Below are 25,000 nucleotides of genomic sequence, written 5' to 3' on the forward strand. Positions count from 1 at the left end.
TAGTACTACTACACACCACTATTAGAACTACTACACACCACGTCACTACTACACACCACCTCACTACTACACACCACCTCACTACTACACACCAAGCTACTAGTACTACTACACACCACTATTAGAACTACTACACACCACGTCACTACAACACACCACCTCACTACTACTACACACCACCTCACTACTACACACCACCTCACTACTAGCACTACTACACACCACCTCACTACTACACACCACCTCACTACTAGCACTACTACACACCACCTCACTACTACACACCACCTCACTACTACACACCAAGCTACTAGTACTACTACACACCACTATTAGAACTACTACACACCACGTCACTACTACACACCACTATTAGAACTACTACACACCACGTCACTACTACACACCATCCCACTACTATAATAATAATAATAATAATAATAATAATAATAATAATAATAATAGATTGGATTTAAAGAGAGAAGCGTGTTTCCCAGACTCAAGGACACTGTACAAGGAGAGCGACGCTATATAAAAGAACGGGTTAAAAAAAAATTATATATGTGTAAATAAAAATAAAAATAAATAATAAAACAAATAAGATAAAAAAGGAAGCAAGGTGCTGTCCACTTGGATGAAACGGTAACAAGAAAATTAACAAAAACAAAAACAACAGGATCTGTGGCTTAAAGGAAAAGAGTCAGGGGTGGGCTACTTGGGAGCGGGGCCGTGTTGCGTGAAGGCAAGTGTGAACAGGTGGGTTTTTAGGTGTGTTTTGAAGAGGTTGATGGTGTCAGAGCCTCGGATGGAGGGGGAGAGGGAGTTCCACAGCCTGGGGGCAGCTACAGAGAAAGCTTGGTCTCCTCAGTGTGGAACGCCTGGTGCGGGGGATGGTGAGGAGGTCGGGTTGGAGGAGCGGAGGCCTCATGCTGGAGTGTAGGGGTGGAGTAGGTTGGTCAGGTAGGAAGGGGCCAACCTGTGCCGGGATTTGTAGGTGAGGAGGAGGATCTTGTAGGGGATTCCGTAGTTGATGGGGAGCCAGTGGAGTTTTTGCCGGGTGGGGGTGATGTGCTGCCAGGGTTTGGTGCGTGTGAGGACCCTCGCAGCAGAGTTTTGGACGTACTGTAAGCGATCCAGAACCTTCTTGGAAGCACCAAGAAGGATTCCGTTACAGTAGTCGAGGCGGGAAGTGATGAAAGCATGAATGAGGTGAGGTGTCGGAGTGAGGGGCGGAGGCGGGAAATGGTTCTGAGGTGGAAGAAGGTGGACCTGGTGACAGACTTGACGTGAGGGTGAAATGAGAGGGTTGAGTCCAGTATTACGCCCAGGTTCCTTACCTCCGTGAAGGGGCAGATGGAGTAGCCATCCACGGAGAGAAGTACTATCACTACTACACACCACCTCACTACTACTACATACCACCTCACTACTACTACACACCACCTCACTACTACACACCACCTCACTACTACACACCACCTCACTACTACACACCACCTCACTATCACTACTACACACCACCTCACTACTACTACACACCACCTCACTACTACTACACACCACCTCACTACTACACACCACCTCACTACTACTACACACCATCTCACTATCACTACTACACACCACCTCACTACTACACACCACCTCACTACTACTAGACACCACCTCACTACTACACACCACCTCACTACTACTACACACCATCTCACTATCACTACTACACACCACCTCACTACTACTACACACCACCTCACTACTACACACCACCTCACTACTACTACACACCACCTCACTATCACTACTACACACCACCTCACTACTACTACACACCACCTCACTACTACTACACACCACCTCACTATCACTACTACACACCACCTCACTACTCCACCACCTCACTACTATCACTACTACACACCACCTCACTACTACACACCACCTCACTACTATCACTACTACACACCACCTCACTACTACACACCACCTCACTACTATCACTACTACACACCACCTCACTACTACACACCACCTCACTACTATCACTACTACACACCACCTCACTACTACTACACACCACCTCACTACTACACACCACCTCACTACTATCACTACTACACACCACTTCACTACTACTACACACCACCTCACTACTACACACCACCTCACTACTATCACTACTACACACCACCTCACTACTACTACACGCCACCTCACTACTACACACCACCTCACTACTATCACTACTACACACCACCTCACTACTACTACACACCACCTCACTATCACTACTACACACCACCTCACTACTACTACACGCCACCTCACTACTACACACCACCTCACTACTATCACTACTACACACCACCTCACTACTACTACACACCACCTCACTATCACTACTACACACCACCTCACTACTACTACACACCACCTCACTATCACTACTACACACCACCTCACTACTACACCACCTCACTACTATCACTACTACACACCACCTCACTACTACACACCACCTCACTACTATCACTACTACACACCACCTCACTACTACACACCACCTCACTACTATCACTACTACACACCACCTCACTACTACACACCACCTCACTACTATCACTACTACACACCACCTCACTACTACACACCACCTCACTACTATCACTACTACACACCACCTCACTACTACACACCACCTCACTACTATCACTACTACACACCACCTCACTACTACTACACACCACCTCACTACTACACACCACCTCACTACTACACACCTCACTACTAGCACCACTACACACCACTTCACTACTACACACCACTACTAGTACTACTACACACCACCTCACTACTACACCACCTCACTATCACTACTACACACCACCTCACTACTATCACTACTACACACCACCTCACTACTACACACCACCTCACTACTATCACTACTACACACCACCTCACTACTAGCACTACTACACACCACCTCACTACTACACCACCTCACTACTACACACCACCTCACTACTATCACTACTACACACCACCTCACTACTACACACCACCTCACTACTATCACTACTACACACCACCTCACTACTACACACCACCTCACTACTATCACTACTACACACCACCTCACTACTATCACTACTACACACCACCTCACTACTACTACACACCACCTCACTACTACACACCACCTCACTACTATCACTACTACACACCACTTCACTACTACTACACACCACCTCACTACTACACACCACCTCACTACTAGCACCACTACACACCACTTCACTACTACACACCACTACTAGTACTACTACACACCACCTCACTACTACACACCTCACTACTAGTACTACTACACACCACCTCACTACTACACACCTCACTACTAGCACCACTACACACCACCTCACTACTACACACCACCACTACTAGTACTACTACACACCACCTCACTACTAGCACTACTACACACCACCTCACTACTAGTACTACTACATACCACCACTACTAGTACTACTACACACCACCTCACTACTAGCACTACTACACACCACCTCACTACTAGCACTACTACACACCACCTCACTACTAGCACTACTACACACCACCTCACTACTAGCACTACTACACACCACCTCACTACTAGTACTACTACACACCACCTCAATACTAGCACTACTACACACCACCTCACTACTAGCACTACTACACACCACCTCACTACTAGCACTACTACACACCACCTCACTACTAGTACTACTACACACCACCTCACTACTAGCACTACTACACACCACCTCACTACTAGCACTACTACACACCACCTCATTACTAGCACTACTACACACCACCACTACTAGTACTACTACACACCACCTCAATACTATTACTACTACACACCACCCCACTACTACACACCACTATTAGCACTACTACACACCACTATTAACACTACACACCACTATTAACACTACTACACACCACTATTAACACTACTACACACCACCTCATTACTACACACCACCCCCACTACTAGCACCACTACACAGAGACAACAGACAGAACCTTAAGAAGGCCATGAAGAGAAGAAGAATAAGGAACAACCTTAGGCATATCCATCTCATCATCAAACGCCCTGAGCTGAAAAGAGAAAAGAAAGGAACGGAAGGTTAGATACCAGACAACAGCTCAGAAAAGAGGAAGCACAGCATCGACCATATTCACACGGCGGCCATTTTGATCTCATGTCACATTCAGGACATCAGAATATGGTCAATGGGATGGGTTAGGACAGTGTACTTTAAACATAAACATAAACAAACATTCAGTGGCTTAGGGAGGAAAACCGCCTTTAGGATGTTTAAGTTATCCGGTGAGCAGAGTTAGTGCAGGCTCCTTGGCAGTGTGTCAGGAGGACCACTGTGTGTTGACCAGGAATATCTTACGATCCTATGATCTTATGACTCAGTACACAATACATATCACGATACAGGGATTGCGGTTGAATACATTGCGAAGTTATAAACACTGCGATATATACTGTGATATGTATGACGTCGACATTTTAGAAAGAATGACGTAGTACATAGAAAACACCCCAGTGTATGAAATTGATGGTAAACGGTGTCTTGTTTTGTAAGCTTGTCGTCACTGTAAATTAGGGTAACCTCAGTGTCTTACGAGTTTAAATAAAGGTTTGAAAAAAATTAAATAATTTCTATATATTAGTATACTGTATATACAGTATATATGTGTGTGTTCTATCCCTGAACGGTGTTATATGTCAAGCAAAGCCCAATATCAAGGTGACTTTGTTTTACAATGTAAATGGTTATTGTTTGGTAATTGCAGTAAAGAGAGAAAAAACCAGATAGTTCAAGTGTCTTCATACTTGAATCATCCAGGGACACGTTAGTGCTGACATGCACCCAGACAGGCCCGCTGGGGCCAAGACCAGAACCTCATTTCCCTGAAAGATTAAAGTACGAGGACCACATTAAACCCAAAGTATCCATGTGGAGTAGCAGACATTCAGTCATTGTCTAGAGACAGTAGTATTTCTAAGCGGGTCTGACAACTGGGAGCAATCCTGCCTCGTTTCAACCTCAAATGTGAAGGCAACTGGAAGGTTGCCCAACAGACACAAGTCAAGTCTATTGGTAATAAAGTCACTCACTGGCAGTCAATCTGTGTGTGTGTGTGTGTGTGTGTGTGTGTGTGTGTGTGTGTGTGTGTGTGTGTGTGTGTGTGTGTGTGTGTGTGTGTGTGTGTGTGTGTGTGTGTGTGTGTGTCGTGTGTGTGGGATCGGATTATACATGTTACTGAATACACTGTAACACTAGCAACTAACTAGTCATCATTACAGTTGTCTCGGCTCTTCATGATCTTCTGTGGGAATGTGTGTTGTCTCAGTTGTGAATACCGGTAGGTTAGGCTTAAAGTCCCTGTGAAGCGGCTATCAGAATGCTATTTGATTCCACATGTGTATGCGTTTCCTGTAAAAACAGGAAGCTAGGGAGGGACTTGTCGTGGATATCAGTCAGTAGTGCCGAATGTGCATTACGGTCGTGCTAGCGAGCTAACGTTAGCAACATAGGTTAGCAATGTTACGCAACATTAGTAACGTTAGCTAGCAAGCTAACATTGTACATTTGTTCAATTTAGTTAAAGAGGCAGAGTGCTAGCTCAGTTACAATGTGCTGTAAATGTCATTCTAGAAAGCATTTCTAGTGTGCAGGATGGCTCTTTTCTTTTGGTTTCCAGGAAATGACAAACATGTCATTTGTTGAAATCCACTCTGAAACTAAATTCACTATTATGTTGAACAATTTAGTTTATGTGTATGAATAAGTCTCTTCCCAAGATTAATACAAGAGAGCAAAGAAGCATAGTGCATTGCATTTTATCACCAGAGATACCTTTCTCACTCAGTCACCATTGTGTTTTATATGAAAAGGTGGGATACGCATTGCATTTTATTTATCTATAAAGGCTCCGCTTATGAAACGTCCGTTATCTCTGCTCATTGATTGTTTTTAAATACAAAAAAAAGCGATTTAGATGCACCACATGTCAAAACTGAGCTTGGCTAAACTGTTTTGAATACGATGCTCGGTACAAATGGAATGAATTAGAGAAAACCTTGAAATCGGAGCATTTCATTCCGTTGGAAGATTTTCAAGTTTTGAACACTGACTTTTCTTAGAGGTTGATTGTAATAGTTTCCTTTGATTTCCTTTGTTTATTGGTCTTGTCCATCCGACATGTTTGTATTATGTCTATTGTTAACAGATCCCTCTGGAAAAGGAGATCTTGATCTCCATGAGACAACCTGTATAAATCAAGGACAACTAAACAAAATTGACAGCGAATGGGAGACAGATGTTGTGGCCCACGGAATTGGATTAAATGTACAATGAAATAAAGGTAATTCGAGTGAATAAGGTCGAATTACCTTGCAATCATTGTCAGTTGAGCAACTCCAGGATATTCCACTTGATGAAATAATGAAGAGAGCGCTGGCTCTCTCGTGGGCAGACCCTTCCTGCTTCCTGACCTTTGTGTTCCAGAATTAAAAACGGAACTGTCCCAAGATAAATTAACAACACGCCGTGTGTGTGTGTGACCTTTTTCAGTCTGACCTTGGGCACAAACAAAGTGAGATGAATGACTTGACGTTACGGTGTGGTCGTTTTGGGTGGGTGGGGTGGTTGGATTTAAGGTGTACCACTGCTTTTATAGATTTTAAAGTCAGAAATCTATCATAATCAATAAGCATTATGATGGATTTTTTTTCTTCTATTTTGTGTCTACATCAATGCTGTGAAATACTTTGGGCTGCAATTCCTGTATGAAAGGTGCTATGTATACAAATAAAGTGTATTATTATTATTACTATATTACTATGTATGTATGTATGTATGTATGTATGTATGTATGTATGTATGTATGTATGTATGTATGTATGTATGTATGTATGTATGTATGTATGTATGTATGTATGTATGTACAATATGTAAGTGTATATGTACCTGTTCTTTTAGCTTTTGGTTTAAAAAACTACTGTATGCATAATTGTTTTTAGGATGACTTTTCTCTAATCCACAGTACACACTTTTTTTTTAGAATGACTTTTAGCTATAAACCACAGTATGCATTGTGTATTGGAGGTCTAGAGATAACAGCACACAGGTTGAAATGGGTATACTGTATTTTCCTCATACAAACAAAACCCATCAAACCATTCAATGTAAAACAAACAAACATCAAATAAACAAACAAATTAATTAATTCATTCATTCATTTAAAAATGAATACTTTTAAAAAAAAATTGTTAAATGAATTTTAAAATGTTAAGTTAAAATTAATTAAAACATTTTTTTAATAATACAGAAATATCCAATCCATTGACTCTTGGATGAAACAAAAGGCTATAGGCAGCAGAGAGTACATGACCCTACAGTGCACTGGCTGTGTGTTGGCCAGCCTCTCCTCCTGTTACCTTCTCTCCGTAGCCTCGGTCCTTGGTCATCATCTCTCTGAGTGTCTGCAGGACCTTAATGCACAGCCTCTCCTCGTTCTCCTCCAGTAGCTGCTTAGTGTGTTTGATCAGCCTACACACGCACAAACACACACTCATGAGTCTCACCATTCTATGCAGTAAATACAATCTTTTATTCCTTTTCTATAGGAGAAGTCATGGCAGCATTATAATAGTGGATCGAATGAAAAAGGAGACACTGACAATTTATGTTTCTAAATAACTACAATGAATAGAATAGAATATAGAATATTTATTGTAACGTATAATATAATCCCCCCACAACCCTCCCCTCATGCACATTGAGTCCTGCATCTCCGAACTTCAAACCTGGATGACTCATAACCTTCTCCAACTAAACAGCGACAAGACGGAACTCTTCATTATCGGCACAAAAACCAGCCTCAGCAGATCCGGACCCATCACACTTACCATCAATGACCCAACCATCACCCCCTCCCCCCTAGTCCGCAACCTCGGTGTCATCCTCGACCCCACCCTCTCATTTGACCCCCATGTCTGCTCCATTGTTAAAACATCATCCTTTCACCTCCGCAACATTGCCAAACATTCGTCACTGCCTCTCCCCCCCTGCTGCTGAATCCCTCATACACGCCTTCATCTCCTCCCGCCTGGACTATTGCAACTCCCTCCTCACTGGCATCACCTCCCGCTCCCTCCATAAACTGCAGATGGTCCAAAACTCAGCCACCCGCCTCCTCACAAACACCCGGTCCCGTGAACACATCACTCCTGTCCTCCACTCTCTCCACTGGCTCCCAATCAAAGAACGCATCAACTTCAAAACACTACTCCTCACCTTCAAAGCCCTCCATAGCCTGGCCCCCCCTACCTGACTGATCTCCTTCTTCCCTACCGCCCCACCCATTCCCTCCGGTACTCCTCCACTGCCTCCGTCACTGTCCCGTCATCCAAACTTAAAAATTTTGGTGATCGGGCCTTCTCACGCACTGCACCCCGACTCTGGAAAAATCCCTCCCTCAGTCCATCAGAGACTCCCCCACACTCTCCACCTTCAAATCCTGCCTCAAAACCCACCTGTTCTCCCTAGCATTCAACCCCCTCCACCCATAACCCACCCCCACCCACCCCCCCTCCAACCTGGTTGATGTTTGTTACTGTGGCTCTATGTTTCTGTGTATCTCATGCTGCTTTCCCCCGTTTCCCCTGTGGTCTTATGTTCCTTTTTTGTTTCACTATGTTTCTCTGCCTATTGTCAGCGACTTCGGGTCCTTGAGAAGCGCTATATAAATAAAATGAATTATTATTATTATTATTATTATTATAACCGATAGGGCATACAGTCCTTCATCTGCACTTTTGATTACACCGTTTACTTGCTCATATCCTTATATTCAGAGTTAATTATATTGTTTACACTGCTTATTTCTATCTTTATCTTTTAGGGGCTACGGCCCCCACCCCTCTCTCTACTTAAGCTCATTCACCAAGGACAAAAAGGGCTTTCTCTTAGGGCCATTTGAGACCTTTTCGGGTCGATTTTGGGATTCACCAACCGTCCCAATAAAAAATATATAATTAATATTATATTATAATATATTGTCTATATTCATGTCTTCCCCGAAAAGGTCTCAAATGGCCCTAAGAGAAAGCCCTTTTTGTCATAAGTCCGTTGGTGAATGAGACCCATTGTCTCCTTCTCTTCCTCAGTGTTTCCTAGCTGGCGACGATGAGAGCACTCCTCTCAGCCAAAGCTCATTTAACCTACATGTACTTTGTACTAATTGTTTTTACTATTAAACCTATGTTGATCAGAAGATCCATCTACCATCCACTACTTTAGTTCGGATCCACCACAAAACAAAGAATCAAACACTCTCCCAGGCGGGTGAAAGAAAAGGGTAGGATACTATGTGCCCCGGGTGTGGATCCTTGCTCACTTGCATATGAAGCCTCCGCTCTCACACTTCCTGCGCGACTCCGTGTTCTCAGGGAAGAGCAGCTCGGGCCGGTGAAGGACGTCCACGAGGACAGACAGCTCAGCCTGGACCAACGGACGCAGACGGTCCTCCAGGGCGGACACTATGTCCTATAGCGCGGACACGGGAGCACGCTCAATACACACGTGTGGACACATGGAGTAGATCAGTGGTTCTCAAACTATGGGTCGCGACCCAAATTGGGGTCGCGGGTAGGTGACAGTGGCATTGGCAAGTAAAATAAAATAATAATAAAATAAAATAATTTATATATATATATTTTTTTTTTAATGTTCTGGCAACATATTCTGGCTAAATATGCCTCGTTTAAAAAATGTGTATTGGTAACATAGTGCTGTAATAAAATGTTCTAATAAATATGCATGATCAAGTTCAACAACGTGTGCTTTTATTTTGATATTCCTTAATTCCACGTTGAAATTCCACGATACATTATTAAGTGTGGGGTGCCCAAAAAAAACCTAAATAAAATGGGGTCGCGGTATGAAAAAGTTTGAGAACCCCTGGAGTAGACACTATGTCCTATAGCACAGACACAGGACAACACTCAATACACACATGTGGACACATAGAGTAGACAATAAGTAAGGGATAATGTATAGCTACGAGGTCATTGTCGCAAAATAATTGACCGACACGGAGTTTAGAATACCGAGGCGCCTCGCCGAGGTGTTTTAAACGTAGTGAAGGTCAATTATTTTGCGACAATGACCGAGTATAGCTATACATTATCCCGCTTATTACATGGCTAACTTACTAACAATATACCTAATTCATTTTACACCATCGACAAGACGAGATCAAATGCAGACGCAGTTGTTCTGTGGCTCCGTCCGCTGTCAGCCCAAATAAAGTTATTATTATCGCCGGCAGGTGTGTGGACTGATTGCACTGCTGCAGTGTGTGTCAGTGGGCTTGATTGCGAACAGCGGTCATTATTGCTCGGCAGAGGTCCGTTATCGAGTAATAACGGACCTCTGACGAGCGCTATTGACCAATCACAATCAAGCATTTCGGCGAATGTTAAAACGCCATGTAATAATGTCCTATAGCACAGACAACACTCAATACACACGTGTGGACACACAGAGTAGACAATATGTCCTATAGCACAGACAACACTCAATACACACGTGTGGACACACAGAGTAGAGAGAGACACATACAAAGCACGCACACTAGAGGTTTTGGTTTATGCCAGACCCTGTTCAGGCTAAACTGATTAGGGACGGGTCAGAATCCAGGCTTGGGTTTCAATTGAACTTTTAGCCCGGATCAAAGTACAAACACAAACACACAACTGCGTGTGCACACACACACACGTTTATGTGAAATATGGGGACATTACATAGATTTACATACATTCTGTAACTAACCCCAACAGTAACCCTAACCTTAACCATCATTCACACTACAACTAAAATGTCCTTATTTGGTAGCTGTACTGATTTCATGAGTGTGTAGTCTTGGAATTGTCCTGATTTTTCACATAAACGAGGTACACACACACACACACACACACCTGCAGTCTCTCTATGATGTTCCTGTAGTCTCGAGAGGCGGTCTGCACGGAGTCTCTGCGGGCAGCGTTGCGGGCAGACAGCCTCCAGCTCATAGCCGTCTTCTGGACGATGTTGTTGGACTTTATGAACAGGTTGCTCACCTGGTTGTCCAGGTCCACAGGGATGGCTATCGCTCTGCCTTTAGCTACACACACACAACACAACACAACACAACACACACACACACACACACACACACACACACACACACACACACACACACACACACACACACACACACACACACACACACACACACACACACACACACACACACACACACACACACACACACACACACACACACACACACACACACACACAGGGACATGATGATTTAACTTTATTAACAATGTTAATGTGTATTAGTAAGCCTACATGGTGACTAGAGGTGGGGGGGGGACACTCACTCAAATCTACAGTATCTTCTACCGATTCAAAAAGCGATTAACAAATTCGACAGTGGCTAAGGAGGTAGAGCAGTTGTCGGGTAAGCGGAAGGTTCCTGGTTCGATTCCAGCTCCTCTTGGCAGCATTAAACCCTAACTGCTCCCGATGGGCAGGTTGGCACCTTGCATGGTCGCCTCTGCCATCGGTGTGTGAATGTGAGGCATAACTTGTAAAACACTTTGGATAAAAGCGCAGAATAAGGTCCATTTATTTCATTTAAAAATAGCTGAGCCTCCACAGCGCTGTTGTTAATGAAGGATGTCCACACATGATCCACATCATCAGCCACGTCTGCGTTTTACTGAGACAGTGGCAGGGTTAAGTCACAAAATCTCGAGTCCAAGTCGAGTCTCGAGTCCCCCAGTGTTCGAGTCTGAGTCCAAGTCACCAAAGAAGAGCCCGAGTTGAGTCCCCATTACCATAGTCCGAGTCCGAGTCCAAGTCATCAAGGTTGAGTCCACTCCACTCTGGCAGTCAAAGAGCTGACATACAAATAAAAAAAAAGGTCTACATTAAACATAAATGACACAGCGGTCACTATTTCAAAGGGAGTTTATTTACTTTGTGACACAATAGCCAAACAAATGCACTAGCCATCAATATATTATGCCAAAAAAAAAGAAAAAGAAAAAAAAAGGTATTTAACAAGTCCGAGTCCGAGTCTGCACCTTCCAAGTCCGAATGCAGTCAACGCTCGAGTCCAAGTCCAAGTCCAAGTCATCAGTGCTCAAGTCCAAGTCGAGTCACAAGTCCTGAAAATCAGTACTACAACACTGGACAGCGGTGCCTCAGCCAAGAGACAAAGGAGAAGCTCTTGAAGAAAGCAACACGCAAGTGAGCAAGTAATTTGTCACCTTACAGATGACTGGCAGCTCCGGTAATGCATGAAAGTGCAAACGTGAATGAGATGTTTCAGACATGAATGGCAGCTCACAGCCAACGTTACCGACCTGGTAATTCATTCAACATTTATTTGGTCTCGAAAATCTAATATAGATCTATGTTGTGCTTTTGGGGACAAGGCGAAGTCTCAGGTCTTATTTGTGACGATGGTTCTGTCGTTTAAACCACAGATTGACTATGTCATCAGGAACATATATTTGAGCCTTGGTGCTCTCTATCGCAAATAACTTTTAATGTTAAGAGAACGTAACATTAAAACGTACACTGTTTTCTGAAGCAGTTGTTAGAACCATATCAATCATGACCCCAAGAATCCAAATTGAATGGTGAAATTTCAAAGATTCCCACCCCTAATGGTGACCATTGATTGATTGATTGATTGATTGATTGATTGATTGATTGATTGATTGATTGATTGATTGATTGATAGTGGTTGTGTGGTGCTAGCACAAGGGGTTCCCATATTTAAAGATTTTTTTCTTTTTTTTTTTAAATATCCTAAAGCTAAAAGTGATCATTCATGGATATTTCTGTTGAATGAATTGCATTTATATAGCGCTTTTTCTTCTAGACAGACTCAAAACTGCTTTTTACAATGTGGGAAATTGCCTCCTTCACCACCACTGTGTAGCAGCCGACCTTGGGCTACGGAGGCTCCATCGCTGCCATACACTGGCACCAGGCACACATCACACTACACAATGGCTGAACGGCTCAGGAGACAGGGATTGATATCAGCCAATTTAGGGGGGAAGGGATGGCCTTGATGTCAGAGACCTGATTTGGGAATTTGGCCAGGAACGTCGGGGGACCCCGTACTCGCGATGTGATAGGCGTTCTTTAACGACCAAATTTAACATCTCATCCTAGCCTCACCCTTAACCGTTTTCAGTTTTCGTGGGAGATACCTAGAGACACCTACATGGGAGACACCTAGATGGGAGACACCTACATGGGAGACACCTACATGGGAGACACCTAGATGGGAGACACCTACATGGGAGACACCTACATGGGAGACACCTAGAGACACCTACATGGGAGACACCTACATGGGAGACACTAGAGACACCTACGTGAGAGATACCTAGATACACCTACGTGAGAGATACCCACATGGGAGACACGTACGTGGGAGACACCTACATGGGAGACACCTAGAGACACCTATATGGGAACCACCTACGTGGGAGACACCCACATGGGAGACACCTACATGGGAGATACCCACATGGGAGACACCCACATGGGAGACACCTACATGGGAGACACCTACATGGGAGACACCTACATGGGAGATACCCACATGGGAGACACCTACATACATGGGAGACACCTACATGGGAGATACCCACATGGGAGACACCTAGAGACACCTATATGGGAACCACCTACGTGGGAGACACCCACATGGGAGACACCTACATGGGAGACACCCACATGGGAGACACCTACATGGGAGATACCCACATGGGAGACACCCACATGGGAGACACCTACATGGGAGACACCTACATGGGAGACACCCACATGGGAGACACCCACATGGGAGACACCTACATGGGAGACACCCACATGGGAGACACCCACATGGGAGACACCCACATGGGAGACACCCACATGGGAGACACCTACATGGGAGACACCCACATGGGAGACACCCACATGGGTGTCCTGAGCACCAAGGGATGGGAAAGCCTGTTTCTAGAACATGATCCCAGTGTTACGGAGGATGGTGTGACTTTACCGACGTCGGACAGCACTTTGATGCAGGCCTCCACGGAGCCCTTCTGCACGGGCACCAGCCAGTTACAGTGGTAGACCCGGAACACAGCCTGCAGCAGCTGCACGAACACCGGCTGCCTCGTCTGAGGGAGGGACAGGGGAGGCAGGGAGGGACACCATTATTATATATTCATTGAATCGATTAGTTAGAAGAGACTTCGGTAGGAGGGAGGGTGTCCTTTACCAGAGGTCTGTTGTGTTGTGTAATAAAGACGTTTGTGTGAAACACCTCTTCTTTTAAGTGTGAATGTTTACAGATACACACATGTGCACACCCGTATATACGAGTACACCCACACCCACACAGAGACACACAGACACACAGACAGACAGACAGACAGACAGACAGACAGACAGACAGACAGACAGACAGACAGACAGACAGACAGACGGACATGCATGCACACAGACACGGAAACAAAGAGCTGTGTGATTAGCACCTGAAGTGAGAACAACATTGCGACCGACAGCTCAGTGGTGGTTTGCTTCCCCCGTCTGACCAGACCTCCAGTGAACACACCGTGAAAGTGTTAACCCTTTTGTAGTGGGTAGTGAAAGGGTTCAACTTATGTAGTGTGGTAGTGGAAGGGTTAAAGCCGAAAGAAAAACCCCTTTCAGTTTTTTTCAGCACTGGCTTCCTTTTGTCATTTGTTGTCATGGAAACAGCGTGTTATTGTGTGTTCCCGGCGCTGCTGAGAGCCGACCGTGGTTCTAGCTCTCACGGCGCCGAACGCTAGTAGTAGAAATTATTCAAACCTTTAGCGAACAGAGCGGCGCGTTTCTGATTCGTTTTCAATAGTCGCCTGGCAGGCAGGCTAGGTGGCGCAGTGGGCAAGGCGCTCGCCACCAACGCAGGAGATGCTGGGTTCGAGCCCAGCTCTCTGCGTTGCTACCAGCTTGGCTGGTCGTTCATACTAATACAAATGGCAGTATTAGGGGGTGGGAAGCTGGTGGGTGGGGATCGGACGTTGTGGACAGCGACTCCTACAGGTCGTTGGTGCGCCTGCGCAGTAGAATCAGGAAGCGACGAGGGCGGCGTGTCCCTCCCACGCAGACCCTCGCCGCTGAGAGATCGCGCTGTGCAGGTGAAAAGATGCGACGGCTGCCTCCTCGTGTACCGGAGGGGACGCGTGATGTAAGGCTTCGTCCACATTGCAGCCGGCTTGTGGGAGGCATGGCCTAACAACGTTCGAGACAGGGGAGGGTAGAATTGGACAATACGAAATTGGGGACGGGAGAAAATGTAAAAAAAAAAGTAGATAAAAAAATAAATAGTCGCCTGGCGACGACAGCAGCGACGACCGGCTCTCAGAAACCCCTCCCCGGAGGCGCTGCCAGTTAGAAAAGATGTTTCCCGTGGACACACCAACTTAAAGGACCACGCCGACATCATGGGAAATGTGCTTACCGTCTTCTCCAGAGTCAGACAAGAAGGTCGATACCAATTCCCTCTCTGTGCGTTCAGTAGAAAGCTATCTTGCCGCAAGCTAGCCTAGCTTAGCACAAATGAATGGAAGCAGATATGGACCACTAGCCTAATTACAACTCCGGGAGAGGTGTTTTGGCCAACAGCTAGGCTAGCTGGTCCGTATCCGGTTCCATTCACTTGTGCTAAGCTAGGCTAGCTTGCAGAAGAGAGGGAATTGGTATCTATCTTCTTGTCTGACTCTGGAGAAGACGGTGAGCGTATTTCCCATAATGTCGGCGTGTTCCTTTAAAAACCCAGTCATTCAGTGAAATCATCTTCCAACGAGTACCTCCATCTTTACCGCAGACAGAATTGCAGACAGAACGGCCTGCAACAGTGGATCCAAGCAGTGGAGAAACACAATATTGTCAATAGACATAATTCCGAAACATCACCTTCTAATAAAATATTCTATCTCTGAGAATGTAACGCATCGGCGGAAGCATGTGTGGATGCATAAACAGAACGGAGGCCAATAAACAACAGGAAACAAACACTCACAAATCAGCGGGAGACATAACTCTTAACTTTGTAAAGGGGGCGAATTGGCTCTAAAGGACCGGACTAACTAACGGCTGATTAAAAGGAATGAGAAGGAAGACAAGGGAGCGTTTCTTGTCCCAAGCTACTGGCAATTACGCTGATCAGAGGTTCTCCGAAATACTTTGGAAAGCACTGACTGCGTTTGGCAGGAGGAGCGAGGAGGTGATCGCGGAGGGAATTGATCCTAATGTAATAGCCGGGGGCCCGGTGGAAGTGCTGCGCTGGGTTTCCGCGTCATTTGTTTCAGATTAGATTGAAAATATCGTCTATGTTTTTATTATCCGTCCATACTTACTAAACATCCTGTCCGGTAAGCCAGGTCGCATGATACCAGGCGGGGGGTTGGTGATGGTGGGGGTGGGGGGTTGAAAATGTAACATAATCGTCGTTATGGAGTTCATGTTATGAGAAAAGGAGATCCTGACTTTGAACCGCCTACCGTCTGTCCAGTCTTATCTATTACCCAGGAGAAAACTGCACCACCCACCTCCTCCTCCTCCTTTTGAAGATCCCCCCCCCCCCCCCCCCCCTCACTCTCCAAGATTAAACGGCCGACTTAAAGGGCAGTGGTGCGTGGCTCTTGCGAGGTGTTGCCCCTGATGAAAGATGAGCTGTCGTCAGGACAATGGACTGGATGCATTAGACAGATGAGAGGAGGGGTCGGGCGGAAAAGAACTCTCAAGGAGAGTGAATAATAACTTGTGCGTTTTAATGATGTCTCCTTCCTCCGCCCGGACGCACCCCCTTGCGCTCCTCCGTGCGACTCGGAAGACATCAACTGGAGGTCGTGTCCCACACGCCACAGTGACAGGTTCCCAGGCGGCCGAGGGGCTCTGTGATGAGGAGTTGACCAATCTCAAGCTCCGCCCCCCCCCCCCCCTCTTTTCCTGATCCTCCGATCGCAACTGAGTGACAGCTGTTGATAGGTCACTTGTCTCGTAATGCCTACATCACAGTCACAACCCGTTCCTGTACTTTTATAATCTGTCATATGTGGCTTTTCCCCACTTGGGACTCATTCATGCCCTACCTTTACCTGCATAATGATCCTTTTTACATATCTGTAGATACTATATCTACATCTATATCTGTACATATAACTTACCTACTCGTACTAGTTATGCTGCTGGCCAGTACGACTTACTACCATAGTATCTATATACCTGTATCACTGTACATATTAATACTACAACTCTGTAAATACATCAGTAGCACTAATTTATATATCCAGTTTAATCACCTGTACATTGTATATTACTTTTGCACATTACTGTTACATTTGCACTCTGGTTAATGTATCACGTAATTTCAATGTGGAAATAAGAAATATCAAAATAAAAGCACACGTTGTTGAACTTGATCATCCATATGTATTAGAAAATGAAATTACAGCACAATGTTATCAATGAAATGAATTAATATTATCAACAAAAGCAACGGAATTGTTTCTGTATACACATTTATAAAACTAGGCTTATTTAGCCAAAATATTTTCCCAGAACAGAAGGGGAAAAAATGCGCTTTTCAATAATAAACAAAAATGAGACGTGTGGGAAGGGTGTGCTTGTACATTTGAACAGTTCCATGATATGTGGCTGCGTTGTGCTGAGAAAGAGGCGGAGATCCGCTTCTACTCTGAAAGATCAATTTGCGCCTCCTGCTCAGACAGTGGGAGGCCTGTTGCGTCATGCGTAATGAACGGATCTTGGATCCATTTGTCCAAATTGTTAGTGCTCTTTCTTTCAGAAAAATAGTTCAGAACTTGTTCAATGAGCCCTTCTATGTGGCTACAGAGTACAGCTAATGGGCTTCAAATCATTTTGTGCTACATTCTGTTCCTCCAAAAAGCCATCAAGCAGAGGAAACCTTGTAGTCCCAGATTCAACGTATTGAGGCCAGACGTGGCCTCCGCGACTATACTGTATACCTGCGCAGGATGTAGTGAGATGTGTATTGGAATACTGTGTGGTCTCTGTTGATGAAGGGGCGAGACATGGCAAATACACACAGCTGTCGGGTGGAAAACTCAATCAGAGTTGGGCTCGTCGGATTTTCGCTTGCTCTTTTTACATTTTTTCTCAATGCGCTGCCACCTACCCACGACACCATTTTGGGTCGTGACCCGTAGTTTGGGAACCGCTGGAGTAGAGAATACGTGGTTTCAAGTTAGCAGAGAGGACATCAGACGTCTAGCTTGATAAGAGTAGAGAATACGTGGTTTAAAGTTAATAGAGAGGACATCAGACGTCTTGCCATTACGTAGTTACCTACCCATTACCTAAATATAGATACATTAAGATTCCAGCTCCTCCCAGCAACGCTTAAGTGTCCTTAAGCGAGACACTTAACGCCTAATTGCTCCCAGTGAGCGGGTGGGCACCTTACAGGGCCGCCTCCGCCGTCTGGTGTGAACTGTGTGAGTGAGTGAACGGGTGCGTGTGAGGCATGAACTGTAAAGCGGTTTGGATAAACGCGCTATAGAAATGCAGCCCATTTACCATTTACTTATAATTATTTTTATAACAGATGGCTGAGAGTGTCACTTTGAAGGTAATCTGATCAAAAAAACATCTGGCATCACAGATTGGGGGGTGGGGCAGGGGGGAGTGTACAGCAGGGTGAAGATATCATCCACTAGGACAGCAAAACAACAAACCATGTGTTTACTTTTTAACAATTCTATTTGGGTGGTTTTAAACTATTGTCTTACCTGTAAGCTGGTGCTCTGGTCTGAGAACGGAGAACTAAAGAAGGTGGTCACAATACTCATCACCGTCTCCGTCACGTAGCGCTCCAGGATGATGTCCGCGTGCTTACGGTCACTGGTGTTGTTGCACACCTGAAACACCCGCACACACCTGTCAGCGGCATTCACGATAATATCAGAGATTTCGATTTTTTTTCTTTTTACATTCCGAATGAGTAGAGAGACGACAGGGTTGTCCTCACTCTGCAGATGTCCACCAGGAAGTTCTCGAAGAGCTTCCACATGTGGTTGGACGTGTAGATCTCCTTCATCTCCACCTCTGTGTCCACGTAGCAGTGGTTCAAGAAGTTGATGTAGGCGATCTTCACCTGGAAGACATTTACATTTAGTCATTTAGCCGACTCTCATACCTGTACCCCCCCCCCCCCCACCCCCCCCCACCCCCCCCGTCCATGCTGCTATGATGCCCAAGGGGATAAATAGAGGAATATCTTATCTTATCTTATTATAAATGCAGTGACCGTTCCGGGGACGCGTGAATATTTTCCCTAATGGGGTTGTACTTCCGCGTTCGGTTTGCGCGATCTGATTGGCCACTGACGTTTCTGGTCATGTGACATGTGCGCCAATCGTGTGACGCCTAGTTCTATCACCGGTTAAGCTTAGGCACTCTTTCAAAGTTGGTTAAGGTTAGAGTTTGTCTTAGAGCAGGGCGATAGAACGCCAGCCCTGATTCCAAACTCTAACCTTAACCAACTTCGAAAGAGTCGCCTAAGCTTAACCAGTGATAGAACTCGGCGTTAGGTAGTTTGCAGGCTGTTAGAGGCGGAAATAGGCGCAGAAACAGGCGTCACACGATTGGCGCAGATGTGACCAGAAACGTCAGTGGCCAATCAGATCGCGCAAACCGAACGCGGAAGTGCAACTCCGTTAGGGAAAATATTCACGCTACCTGTACCCCCCCCCCCCCCCCCCCCGCCCATGCTGCTATGATGCCTTCCCCAAGGGGATCAATAAAGGAATATCTTGGGGGGGCAGGTGGCGCACGGAGATTACGTTCGTCACCAACACCGGGAGACACTAGGATTCGCCTGTTCGAATCCAGCTCCCGGCGTTGCTATCAGCTTGGCTGTCCTCTCACGCTGATACAATTGGCTGTATCAGGGGGTGGGAAGCTGAAGGGTGGGTCCTGGGCGTTGTGGACAGCGACCCCTACAGTTCGGTCGGGGCGCCTGCTCAGCGAGGGTTGGATCTGAGGAGAGATAGTGTGGCCTCCCACACGCTACACTCTCCCCGGTGAGAACCTGCGCGGCCAGGTTGGCCTGCCCCAGGCTGCACATGCGTCGGAGGAAAGCATGTGACAGTCTCCGGTCTCCCGGACCAACAGTAGGGGAAAGTACGCAACAACCAGTAAGGGTGGGATGGGAGAAAAATCGGGAAAAAGGAGGGGAAGAAAGATAATAAAAAAAATAAAAAATAAAGGAATATCTTATCTCTATTATAAATGCAGTGACCGTTCCGGGGCTCCCATCTTACCTCAGGTATGCAGTCCTCGTGGGTGACCACGCGCACTATGTCGTCCAGCGGCAGCAGGGAGTTGCACTTGATCTCGGTGTAGACGTTCTTGCCCTCGGTGCAGACGGCCAGCAGCTCCACCAGGTGGATGTGGTACATCAGGGGGCTGTTCTCGTCCATGCGGTCGCGCTCCGAGCGCATCATCTGCACCAGCGTCTGGAAGGACGCGCGGTCGTTGTAGAAGACCAGGACGTCCTCGCCCGCGTTCACCAGCTGCGGCGGGAGGAGGAGACGGACGGGACGGAGACGTCAGACAGAAGCGGGACACTGCGGCGTGATTATGGATACGTGCGGTAAAAAGGTTATGGTATGTATATTTATTGTACTATTGTACTTATTTTATACCTATTCTTATGTCTGCAATTTATGCATTGTTTTTTTATTCTGTCAATTGTGTGCTGATTTTATATGTTCATTTTATGCAAATTGCTGTGGGGCACTCTGGACTGCGGTCCATGTGTGAAAAGTACTATATAGATAGTTATTAATATTTATTATTGTTATATTGTAGAAATGTGTACATTGAAATGTCTGTAAAGTCCCGATGACATTGAAAATGAGGGTGACCTCAATTGTCTTTTCGAGAATAAATAAAGGTTTTAATCCCAGAGAAAGGGTTGTTTTCACTTCCAAACCTCATAGATGAAAAACATCAGGGCTGATTTGCGCTATCCTTGAGTCAAAGTGTCATGCATGTGAGCCACCACTAGGGGCAGAGTGGCTAACTGTAAAGTATAGCTACGTTTACACACACACACCTTAGTACTCCATTCTGATTTATTGCTCAGATCAGAGCTCACGATTCGTCAGAAAATTATTGCGCAATTCAGAAATAGGTCTAAATGGAGATATTGGCCATTTTGAGTCACTTTTGCGCACCTACCGCATAATACCTCCAGAAAACCGCAACAATGAGGCATTTGTACAAGTGATGGCTTATTTTGAAGGTATGAAACAGTATTTTCATATCATGTAAAACATGTTTGGAAGATTGCTCAACAAGACCCTAAACTCTGTGCCTTTTTTTTTAATATATAAATTGTGGCCAATATCAGATTCCAGTGCGAACTGGTTGTTGTGAACTGAACATGATTGTTCAAACTGAGGTCGCATTGCAAAAAAATCTGACCTGTATCTACTTTAGGACCACATATGAAAGTGGCCAAAAATCTGAATTCAGAAAAGATCAGATTCCATGTGATTTGTGCCGTTCACACTGTCGCGGAAACAGATCTGATCCGAGTCACATATGAGCAAAGAAATCAGATTGGGGCCACTTTCATCTGCAGTCTGAACGAAGTCTGTCTGTGACAATGCCATCGTTTATGAAGAGCGTCTAATCTAACAGACGACAGAGAATCACAGTGTGACGACGATGAGCGTCTTATCTAACTAAGAGGACAGAGAGTCACAGCGTAACCGTGGGAAAGTGACCTCGGCCATGACGATGTCTTGACACTTCTTGATGAACTTGTTCTCCGCCTTGACGATGGTCTGCAGGAACTTGAGGTATTGCACGTTGCGACCGTGCGTCTCGATGCAGTTGACGAAGTACTGCACCACGCGCTCGTTGATCTCGCTGCAGAGCTGGAAGTTGTTCATGAAGATGTGCTGCATGGTGACGGCCTCCAGGATCTGAAGGAGAGCGAGACGGGACACTGAAGCAGGAGGGTTGATACTCAAGGCTTACAAAGTCAATTGCCCCAAACGCTGGTGTTTATTGACAATGTCTCAATCCCTGAGACTCTGACAAAGATTCTTAGGGCTTGGAATATTTGTCAATAAGCAATGTGTCGAAGCAATCGAGTCTGTGGATGAATGTTTTGGCCCAGCACCCAGTAATATATATATATGTAAAATATATATATTCACTTATCCTATTATTGGCTAAATGCATGAAAACTGATTGATTTAATGATTAATTGCCTATATTATGTCTTTCTACTATTACCCTGCCCATCCCTGTACCACCCCTTCCCCCTCCCCCATGCTTACATTTAATTTAATTAATCTTAAACCCTAATAATGAAACACAGTGAGCAGGGCCAGCCCAAGCCTTTAAGCCTTCTCTCTCCCGTACTCTCTTTTGCAACTTTGCATAAATTCCTTTGCATGGATTCAAAGGAACCTGCCAACATGGTAATACAGCTGTAGCTGAATTTACACAATGCACAGGAAGCAGTATTCACACACCTACTTGGATTTTTTTCTGTGCCTTGTTTTGCTAAAATCCTGTTGTCTTTGTAAATTTGTATAATTATATTGATTTTTGTCTAATGAATAAATACAAAATTAAAATATATTTTTATAATCTGGCCCTGGCGGCCACGGGGGCCCTAAGCAGGTGCTTAGTTGGCTTATGCATCAGGCCGGCCCTGCTCACCCCCGGGTTGAGGAACAGGTTGATGTGCTTGTGGAGCAGGGCCTGGTTCTGCTGGTTCCCTGCACAGAAGTTCTGCAGGAACTGGTGAGCTAGCTTCATGATGTCCTGCATGCGGACATCTTCCCCCTGGAAGGATGCAGAAAAGCCAGGTTTAAGATATCTCCATTTACAGACAATTGTGAACACATTAGAACCGATATCTTTTTTTTTTTACAGTCTAGCTTGATAGAGTAGAGAATACGTGGTTTAAAGTTAGTAGAGAGGACATCAGACGTCTAGCTTGATAGAGTAGAGAATACGTGGTTTAAAGTTAGTAGAGGACATCAGACGTCTAGCTTGATAGAGTAGAGAATATGTGGTTTAAAGTTAGTAGAGGACATCAGACATCCAGCTTGATAGAGTAGAGAATACGTGGTTTAAAGTTAGTAGAGGACATCAGACGTCTAGCTTGATAGAGTAGAGAATACGTGGTTTAAAGTTAGTAGAGGACATCAGACGTCTAGCTTGATAGAGTAGAGAACACGTGGTTTAAAGTTAGTAGAGGACATCAGACGTCTAGCTTGATAGAGTAGAGAATACGTGGTTTAAAGTTAGTAGAGGACATCAGACGTCTAGCTTGATAGAGTAGAGAATACGTGGTTTAAAGTTAGTAGAGGACATCAGACATCCAGCTTGATAGAGTAGAGAACACGTGGTTTAAAGTTAGTAGAGGACATCAGACGTCTAGCTTGATAGAGTAGAGAACACGTGGTTTAAAGTTAGTAGAGGACATCAGACGTCTAGCTTGATAGAGTAGAGAATACGTGGTTTAAAGTTAGTAGAGGACATCAGACGGACACCAGACGTTTTGCCAGTGACTTCACTCATTACGTTGTTTTTTTAAATACCTACCTATTATCTAAATATAGATAAATGAATGAACATTAAGCTACTTAGAATAGAATACACAGTCGAATAGAACATGCAATGCAAACTAGTTTGGTTCCAGCTCAAATCGAATTCAGTAAATGTCTCTTTTGACCTTTTCTTTATATTTATAATGGTTTTTACAGATGGCTGAGTGTCACTTTGAAGGTAATCTGATCAAAATCTGTCTATGAAAAAAGAAAAACATCTGGCATCACAGACTGGGGTGGGCGGAGTGTGCAGCAGGGTGAGAATATCAACCACTGTCTCGTACTTTTTTATTTGTTTATATATATTTTACAGATGGCTGAGGGTGGAAGAAGTAAGGTGTGGGACTACATAAAAAAATATAAATATATATGTATGAAGTATATATGTATACATGAAGAATATCGGCCGATATATTGGTATCTGAATATTTTAGAACACATACAGTTAACAATGGTTCTCAAGGAACCCCAAATTGATATACGTTCGGCTGCGGGCCAGACCCCCATTTGATGAGCTGTGACCCCCATCTGAGAAGATTGTTGTTATTAGAGATGATAGTCCATTCTTTGTGTTTATATTATAGGTATGGGAGATAACAGTGTGACACTGGATCATACAGTAGTTATTCTCAAACCTTCTCTCATTACGCCAACTCATAATCAACGAAACAGTGAAATGTAACTGCGACCCCCTCAAGGACAGAGAGAGAAAGAAAGAGAGAAAGTGAGAGGCAGAGAGACAGAGAGAGAGAGACATACAGAGAGAGACATACAGAGAGAGAGAGAGAGAGAGAGAGAGAGAGAGAGAGAGAGAGAGAGAGAGAGAGAGAGAGAGAGAGAGAGAGAGAGAGAGAGAGAGAAAGAGAAAGTGAGAGGCAGAGAGAGACAGACATACAGAGAGAGAGAAAGAGACAGATAGACAGGGACAGAGGGAGAGAGAGAGAGAGAAAAAAGAGAGAGAAAGAGAGAGAAAAAAGAGAGAGAAAGAGAGAGACAGGGACAGAGAGAGAGACAGATAAATGGGGACAGAGGGAGAGAAACAGTGAAATGTAACTGCGACCCCCATAAGGACAGAGAGAGAAAGAGAGAGATAAAGCGAGGCAGGGAGAGACAGAGAGAGAGAGAGAATGAAAGAGAGAGAGAGAGAAAGACAGAGATACAAGGACAGTCAGAGAGAGACAGATAAACGGGGAC

General features: G+C 44.9%; 1 protein-coding gene across 1 annotated transcript in view; it reads right to left on the minus strand.

Annotated features, from left to right (window-relative positions):
• Positions 1-25,000, minus strand: part of LOC311229533 (inositol 1,4,5-trisphosphate-gated calcium channel ITPR1-like) — a 323,615-nt gene that overhangs the window by 150,560 nt on the left and 148,055 nt on the right. The window contains 10 exon segments of the mRNA XM_084315609.1: positions 4,117-4,152; positions 7,514-7,625; positions 9,475-9,623; positions 11,057-11,241; positions 14,197-14,317; positions 18,956-19,084; positions 19,195-19,320; positions 20,489-20,740; positions 21,962-22,162; positions 22,911-23,036. Of these exon segments, the coding sequence (XP_084171735.1) occupies positions 4,117-4,152; positions 7,514-7,625; positions 9,475-9,623; positions 11,057-11,241; positions 14,197-14,317; positions 18,956-19,084; positions 19,195-19,320; positions 20,489-20,740; positions 21,962-22,162; positions 22,911-23,036 (1,437 nt within the window).

Source organism: Notolepis coatsorum (genome assembly GCF_963971535.1).
Source record: "Notolepis coatsorum genome assembly, chromosome: 6".
Classification (NCBI taxonomy): domain Eukaryota; kingdom Metazoa; phylum Chordata; class Actinopteri; order Aulopiformes; family Paralepididae; genus Notolepis; species Notolepis coatsorum.